The sequence below is a fragment of the Kryptolebias marmoratus genome, linkage group LG17, assembly GCF_001649575.2.
Source record: "Kryptolebias marmoratus isolate JLee-2015 linkage group LG17, ASM164957v2, whole genome shotgun sequence".
Taxonomy (NCBI): Eukaryota; Metazoa; Chordata; class Actinopteri; order Cyprinodontiformes; family Rivulidae; genus Kryptolebias; species Kryptolebias marmoratus.
The window spans coordinates 6,840,804-6,849,766 of NC_051446.1; the positions used below are offsets into that span (position 1 = coordinate 6,840,804).

At 44.7% G+C, this 8,963-nt stretch overlaps 1 protein-coding gene across 1 annotated transcript in view; it reads right to left on the reverse strand.

Annotated features, from left to right (window-relative positions):
- Window positions 1-2,271: 2,271 nt before the first annotated feature.
- The window catches only part of rmdn3 (regulator of microtubule dynamics 3), a 68,780-nt gene continuing 62,088 nt past the window's right edge, over window positions 2,272-8,963 (reverse strand). Inside the window, exon 13 of the mRNA XM_017439655.3 lies at window positions 2,272-3,360. Coding sequence (XP_017295144.1) covers window positions 3,301-3,360 — 60 coding nt within the window. The 3' untranslated portion in view covers window positions 2,272-3,300. The remainder of the gene's footprint in view (window positions 3,361-8,963) is intronic.

Below are 8,963 nucleotides of genomic sequence, written 5' to 3' on the forward strand. Positions count from 1 at the left end.
TCTTTCTTCTTTCTCATCTTTGTGTCCATTACAATTGAAATAAACCCAAAGCAATAAAAAAAGAAAAAACAAGCCCATTAAGGACAATTATATGTTGAAATTCAAGTTCAACACTCATCAGTTTGCAGAACAGTTATTCAGAAAGCAGGCTGGACATTTTACAAGAGATACAACAAACATTATTCAGAATAAAAAAGATGGGATTAACAGTAATATTTTTAGGGATACCAGCACATACTGGGGTCCAGAGGGAATGAAGCAGCAGACAGGGCAGCAAATACAGCAACAAAGGAGCAAATCAGTTTTAAAATATCCAGAAGTAAGTCAGAAGCAAGAACCATGGTAAAACAGAAACTCAAGGAAAAATGGCAAAAATAATGGGAAAAAGATAACAAAGGAAGATAGTTTCACAGAATTCAGAGAGGAGTGGGAGAAATGAGAGCAGGAGGGAGGAATAGAAGAGAGAATAGCGATTGATAACCAGACTACGGTTTGGACACACAGTACTTAACAGCACATCACTTAGAATCCAGAAACATAATACAGGTCAATGTGATTACTGTGGACAAGAGGAAACAACAGAACATGTTATTTTGGTTTGTTAGAAATATAAATAACATAGAAGACATATGATAGATGAAGTAGAAAAATCAAGGAAACGTTTAAATTAATAAACATATTACAGAAAGAATTAGGAAGTAAAAGTATTCAAATTAGTATACATTTTTTTAGAAAAATAAAGTTAATTAATAGAATATAATCAAGATTACATACATATAGGCACATAAATAGCTTTGATCCACACTCCATATCAGTAGGTGATGTTAATGCACACCTTCTGTTTCTGCCAACTGCCATAAAAATTCACAAGAAGAAGAAGAAGAAGGGGAAGAAAGTTCTATGGTCATTAGAAAAAAAAATCTATGCTAAGTAATTTCAGTATTTTTGAAAGTGAAAGTGACTTTATGATTGTGATTGTGATAATTTGTAGCAGGATATGTTGTGGCAATGTGTATGAATTTATTTAATTGGAGACAAAAGAAAAAAAATGTTACTTAATAAACGTCATATTATTTTAAAAGCCTAGCATTCCTTGAAGGAATGCATAGCACCTGCCATTTTTCATGTCAGAGTTTAAGATTAAGATCACCTTATGTTGAAAAGAGAGTTGTAGCCGTTTTAGTTAAATATTATGTGCAATCTTATGCATTGGAGTATTGTGAACAACTGTCATTAAAATTTATTTCAATATCTGTAAAACTGAATTATAGACATTTTTGTGGAGGTTAAGGTCAATTAATTCTTAATTTAGATTGACTTCAAAAGATAACGAGTTGTAAATGTACAGCCAATGATTACTTTGAGAGTAAAATGTCCAGTGGTTTGAGATATTTTGCCAACAACCATTGTTGCCAAAATTTTAAGCAAATATGCTAAGTCAGTCCCTCCAGGATTTTGTGGGCATTTTTTGTGATTGTTGCGGGCTAAAATGCCTGATTTCGCGGGGCATTTTCCTAAAAGTTGCAATTTTTTTTTTACTAAAATCAATAGAAAACAATAATTTTTAATATTTATACCAAAAATACTTATTAGTTTTGTAAGATAATTACCAACATACATTGACATTATCAAAAGGTGCTTTATTTAAGAACTTTGATAGCTTATAAACTGACATTCATGACCATTTCTGGATTGTCCCTCGTCTGCAGCTCTCCTCACATGTTTTGCAGACACAAAGTGTTTGTCGATGCGTTTATGTTCCATGATTACACTGCAGGACGTGCAAAACAGCTTCCCCCCACTCTCGTGCAGCTGGGTCGGAAACTGGTTTGCGACCGCAGTGAAGTTAGTTTTAAGTTGGATATTGGATATTCGCGCTCCGCGGAGTTAGCGGCGTCTAGCTCAAGGCTGACCCAAAACAGGAGCACTAATGTCGGCCAGCCGTTCTCTGCCAGCCCCTTCGCTCACGCGCGGTGGTTCACTTAGGGACGGCTAGCGTTCCTGTTTCGGGTCAGCCGTGAGCTAGACGCCGCTAACTCAGCGGAGCGCGAATATACAATATCCAACTTAAAACTAACTTCACTGCGGTGTTTTGCACGGTCCTTTGCTGAAATCTTTGTGGGCAAATGTGAAGCATTAGTGCACATTTTCGCTTCAGTCGCTGCTCCTGCATGCTCCTGGCATTGTGATGTTAACAGGAAGTGACGTCATGTATCTTCTTTGTGAGTTATTTGGGGTTATTTTGGTTAAAGTTGCTGCGTTTTGGGCAAAGTTGCAAAAAGTTGCGATTTCGCTGTGTTTGCTTGATTTTGCGTTAATAGTTGCGATTGTAACATTGCAAAATCCTGGAGGGTCTGCTAAGTACTGTGCTGCAATTGAAGCAAGTGTTTGAAATGACTCAGCTATTACCACAAAATTGTAACTCAAATCTGTAAAATTGACAGGGTTATAGCCATGTTTTGTGATTGATAGGCTTACTTTGCTGTGGCAGCCAACTTAAATTGAGTTAACTCCAAAAGTTATTTAGATGCAGATGTGAAGACTGATTACTTTCTAAAGGGTTCATTAAATTCCATTCAGTATTTATGAAATATTTTATGAAACAGAGTGCAAATTTACACACACACATGTCAAAAACAGTGTTACTCCAGCTCTGCTTTTGGTTGATAAAGAGTTGTTAAGTTTAAAGACAGAATATTTACTTATTTCTTTATTTACACAGAGTGAAGGAAGTACAGACAGACATGATAAATAATTTTACAATATTAAAAGATATGTCTGCATTATGCAGACAGTTTGTATTTCTCGAGTTGAGACTGAGTTCCCATTGATGAGCCAGAATCTAGATCCACGAGAGTCCACCTAGAGCTTCAACCCTCATTCTGATAAATAAACTGTAAGAATACACAGACACAACCTGGGGAGTAACCATACTACACAAACCTTACATGACTGAATTGAAGACTAACGTCCACCTTCAACTGAAGAGCACAGAAACTAACTGTGAATTTATTATCATAAACTAAATGATGAAGGGGAAAACCATGCTTTTTTTGTTAAATTGTTCATTTTAGGTTCCAATGTTCTTAATGGAATATGTTAAATTAAATAAACAAGGATCCACTCATGAGATCAAACTGAAAAGGTGCAATGTTTGAGAGCCATGTTCACTGTCCACCAGCAGTGTTACATTAAGAAAGAATAAATAAATATCCATTAATAAAGTCTGGAAAATATCAGCGTGGCAAACACTTCCACCAACAAGGAACAGATCATTTCCTGTCAGTTTCATTAAATGGCTCATTTAGGTCTGTCAATTAAGACCTGAAGCTCAGCCTCCAGTTTACACATTTCTTCATCCTGAAACAGAGAACGAGAACTTCTGTTTTGTGCACTCAAATCTCATGTAACAGAGTGTGGGCTGCAAAAGTATTGACACCTCCCCACCTCAGTTGGTAATTATTTTTCATTTTGTTGCCTTACAACCTAGACTTTAACTGAATTTTCAGTTTAATAATAATTAATATTTCTCTAAAAATACTTAATAATTAAGTTAAATTTTTCCCCCAGAAAAGAGACTAAGCCCGGTGGTAGGTGGCCGTTCGCCGGCCGATCTCTGGCCGACCGCCGGACGATCGTGATTTAGTAAAAAAAATGATTAAAGTTGACAGAAAGTCGAAAATATGGCTATTTATTATTTGATCTTGCAAGATATTTGTGCCAAATATATACACAACTACAGTTTTACAAAAAGGCACTTTTGAAATACCTTTTAAAACAAAAATACAATTAAAATAAACACTAATTAATTGCACCTAATATAAATCCTAATTTGAGTCACATTCGTTCCATGTTTATGACTGTGGCTCTGACAACATGCTAACTCCAGGTAGCTGAAGGAGGCTCAGCCTCAGGGCTCATTAGAGTCGCGCGGGGCTCCGCGAACAGCGCGCAAACCTGAGCACGTGGTGGAGGCGTTTATACTTGGCGCTTACGTCGGAGCAGTATTCTCCAAAAAGATGGGGGGCAGTACGCTACGTAACCAGTGGAAATACGGTAAAAAATAAGAGCAGATGGTTGAATGGAGTGCGGCGTACGCGGTCCACACCAAGTTATAAAAGGTGCACGATGTGACACCGTGCGGGACCTACACGCAGGGGCGGGGACAGCGCGATTATGTTACTGTTGGTGCGCGCACCCTCGTGCGGTGAGGTAGATAAAAGGTAGTGGTTTTGGGGGAGCGGGTGGGAAAAAAGCATTTCTTCCACTATGCCTCTCTTCCTGAAGTCTCAGGAGAATCCCCATAAGTTTAAAAAACAGCAACAACACAGGGCCAACGTTTCTTACACAACTTGCGCTAAACTTCCGTGCGGCGGCCCTGCCCCCCGCAACACGAGGAGGCATTCCTCTGCTACAGACCAAACTGGCCGGTGTAAACGCGATGCATTCTTTATCAAGTCGAGCCGAGTAGAGCGGAATAGAGCCGGACTTCTGAATTAGGGCCCGTGTAAAAGAAGCATAAGAGTCAACTGATCTAAGTATATACACACCTGTTCTGATAGCCTCCCAAAATCAACAGTCCAATGGCTCTAAGTAGTGCAGGATACCACCAAGCAAGAGACATCATGAAGACCAAGGAACTCTCCACACAGGTCAGAGACAAAGTTGAAGAGAACTACAGATCAGAATGCTGGTGTAGATTCTCAGTCATTCAGGACATGGTAAATCCTAAAATAGTTGAAGACGTTTCGCTTCTCATCTGAGGAGCTTTCTCAATTTAAAAAACAGAGAGTGTGGAGTTTGAGCATTTAAAGCTGAGATGTTCTGTTAGATGGATTCACATACGGATTGCCCTCACTATTGTTAAGAGAGTGATGCTACCACAGCAAACATCCATTCAAACTTCTGGAATGGGTAAGAAGGACATTATAAAGATAAACAGGCCAAAAATACCCCTGTTGAGCTAGACAGCTCTTCTGCAGAGATGAGAAGATCTGTCCACAGGACCACTAGACATTCTACAGAAATGAGCTTTAGAAGGCTTTGGAATTTCTTCCCAAACATGTAGAAGAAAGTGCTGTGGTCAGATGAGACCAAATATCTCGGACAACACTCTTTAGGGGGCAAATCTACCTTACATCATTCTGTGAATACTGTCCCCACAGCGGATCATGGTGGTGGCAGCATTATGTTGAGGGGATGTTTTTTTTTTATCAGCAGGGACAGGTAAACTGGTCCGAATTAAAGAAAAGATGGATATAGCAAAAAACAAAGAAATTTTGGAGGGGAACTTGTTGGTGTCTTCTGGCGATTTTAAACTAGGAAAGAGAACAGAAGGGGAAGTGGTAGCGCAGAGGTTAGAAGAGGCAAGCCTGTGATCGGGAGGTTGCATGTTTGAACTGTCAGATGGGAAAATGAGGCATCTCATCTGGATCACCACTTGGAAGTCCTCCACTGTGGGCCCTTGTGCAGCCCTCCACATGTGTGTGCTCACATGGGAGTGATGGTGTCATAGTTTTGGTGTTTTTGTAACTTTTGTTTTGCTTTGGTATTATATTGGTTTTCTGTGTTCATGACCTGTCACTATCCACTTCCCCAGTACTTTTCCTGTCATGTCTGCCACGCCCATCTCCACCTGTTAGCAGTCATTATCACTCACCTGTGCCCATTTTCCTCATTATCCTCTGTCTTTAAGAACCGGTCATTTTCCGTCACTCGTCACTGGATCATTCCGCTTTGTCCGCTGTTGCCATGTCATGTTTTGCCCTGCCTTGTCTCTTGTTTTGGATTTTGGATTTTGTTATTGTTAGTTTTGCTGCCTCGTCAGCCCTTTGTTTTGTCAGTTTATTTAAGTTAATAAATTAGTTTCCTTTTTAAAATATGAGTCTGCGCTCTGGGTTCGCCTCCATCTCCCCCCCCATCTGACAGAATGATCCAGTCACACCTTAACCCCGCAGACGTCAGTCCCGGTGTTGCTCTCTCCGCAGAGGAGAAACAACAGATTCTTTGGGGGCTGCGGAGAGAGCACCCGCTCAGCCTCCTGGATGGGTCCAGTCATCCATCTGCGGTCCCTACCTCATCTCGCGGTCACCGTCGGCGAAGGAGGGCTCCGGCTGCAGCAACCATCACGCCCCTGTCAGCGGCTGCAGTCACCACTTCTTTGTCGGCTGCGGCAGCCGGCACCACGCCTCCGTCAGCCGCAGCAGTCGGTATCACGCCTCCGTCCGCTACAGCCACCAAGCCCACTCCGGCCGCAGCAACTGCCTCTACGCCTTCTCCAACCACGATCGACTCCATGTCTTCTCTGCCCATGACCGCCTTCACCTTCTCTCCAGCCGCCAAGTCTCTTCCGGCAGCCACCAAGTTCCCACCGTTTGCTCCTACGTCACTTCCGGCATCCTCCGCTACCTCGTCTCTTCCGGCTGAAACAACCCAAACAGAACTCTTGGACATTTTATCACAAATTCAAAGACTGTTTACTTCCTTTAAAAATAATCCAGAACCAAATCACAATATTCTCACCTGCAATATTATTGAAAACATCCTCCTGTCATGATCTGGACTCTTACACATTCCCATGTTCATGAACTTTTTTTAATGAAATAACCCGGTTAAAAGGACAGTTGCTTAATGCATCCAAGCCTGCCTGTTCCTCCCAGTCATCCAAGCCAGCCACCTCTCCAGGTCTGCACACTGCTTCTCCAGAACCGTTCACAGTCACTCCAGTACCGGTCACAGCCATGTCTCCAGAGCTGTTCACCATCTTTCCAGCCCCACTCATAGCCACGACTCCAGTGCCCTCTGCAGAGTCCCTACAGTCTCAAGTGCCCTCTGCAGAGCCCACAGAGTTTCCAGAGTGCCTTCTGAGACTCTAACGCCTGCAGTGTCTCCAGTCTCGCTCTCAGCGCCACCTGCAATGCCCCCTGTCTCGCTCTCAGCACCGCTCACAGTCTCTCCAGCCCCGCTCACAGCCCCTCCAGAGTTTCCAGCGCCCTCTGCAGAGCCCACAGAGTTTCCAGCGATCTCTGCAGAGCCCTCACAGCTTCCACAGTCTGCCAAGTCTGCCGTCGTCCCACCTCACAGTGTCTCAGTGGGGGCCGGCCAGGATGACACTCCACCTCACAGCGTCTTAGTGGGGGTCGGCAACCACAATGCCCCACCAGCCTTGGTCTCAGTGGGGGTCAGCCAGGACGTCACTCCACCATCCTTGGTCTCAGTGGAGGTCGGCCAGGACATCGCTTCACCATCCTTGGTCTCAGTGGGGGTCAGCCAGGACGTCGCTCCACCATCCGTGGTCTCAGTGGGGGTCGGCGACCACGATGCCCCACCGGCCTTGGTCTCAGTGGGGGTCCGCAACCACAATGCCCCAGCCACAGTTCCACGGGCGGGCCCAGCTGACGCCGCAGCTGTTCCATGGGCAGGCCCAGCTGACGCCGCCGCCGCTGTTCCACGGACGGGTCCAGCTGACGCCGCCACTGCTGTTTCACGAACAGGCCCAGCTGCCGCCGCCGCCACTGTTCCACGCCTGTCACTCGGAGGGTCCCGGACGATGCCTCCGCCACGCCTGTCACTCGGAGGGTCCCGGACAACTTCTCCACCACGTCGGTCCCTCGGAGGGTCCCAGGCGACGTCGGTTCCTCGGAGGGTCCCGGGCGACGTCTCTGCCACGTCGGTTCCTCGGAGGGTCCCGGGCAACGTCTCCGCCACGTCGGTTCCTCGGAGGGTTCTGGGCGACGTCTCCGCCATGTCGGTTCCTCGGAGGGTCCGAGGGGACGCCTCGCCCTGCTCAGCCACGCCGAGGGTCTGAGGGGACGCCGAGGGTCTGAGGGGACGCCTCATGCTGCTCAGCCTCGCCGAGGGTCGGAGGAGAGGCTGCGTTCCGCTTCGCCATGTCGAGGGTTCGGACGGATGTCTCGCCTCAGTCTGCTCCGCCAAGGTTCCCAGTCTCGCTCAGCTCAGCCACGACGAGGGTTGGCTCTTCGCTCAGCTCAGTCACGACGAGGGTCAACGTCTCGCTTAGCTTTGCCATGTCGTGGGTCAGAGAGGACATCTCGTTTGGGTCCATGTCTGCCCGGCTCTTGCCTGCTTGATCCTCGCCTGCCTGGCTCACGCCAGCTTGGTCCTCGCCTGCATGGCTCACGCCAGCTTGGTTCTTGCCTGCCCAGCTCACGCCAGCTTGGTACACACCTGTCTGGCTCACGCCGGTTGGGTCCTCGTCCATGCCTGTTTGGTCCTCATCCACGTCTGTCTGGCTCGCGCCCACCTGCTCCACATCTGTCCGGCTCTCCAAACATGTGGTTACCCAAACTGAGCTGTTGACAAGTCAGCGAGTAAATCTAGAAAACATGCCATAGACCAGAACGATGTTCATATTTTGGACAGTGAAGACAAATGGTTTAAGAGGGTGTTGAAAGAAGCCATTTACATCAAATGAAAAAAAACAGGTTTAAACAAAGGAGGTCTCAGATTTCACCTTTCGAAAACTTACAAGGAAGCAGTAAACCGGATACACTGTCATTTCTCTTCTAATTCACACCTTCATGTATGTGACCTAAGCATCTCTCTTGTGAGCCAGGCAAACAAAGACCCTAATGACTCTTGGATGGGAGGGGAGTGAGAATAATCTACATGGGAATTTAGCTGCAAAAATGGAGCTTCTCGTGCAGTTTATAGCATGGAACACCACACTGAACTGAGAAAGATTCCTGGATGGGAAGTGAAATGTCTTCACCTACAGAATAGAAGTCCAGTTGCTTTATTTATTTATTTATTCAAGTTATTTTCATTTAACTTTAATAATTTTCAATTTTATTTTTTAGAAATACAGGTGCTGGTCATAAAATTAGAATATCATGAAAAAGTAGATTGATTTCAGTAATTCCATTTAAAAAGTGAAACTTGTATATTATATTCATACATTACATACAAACTCATATATTTCAAATGTTTATTTCGTTTAATTT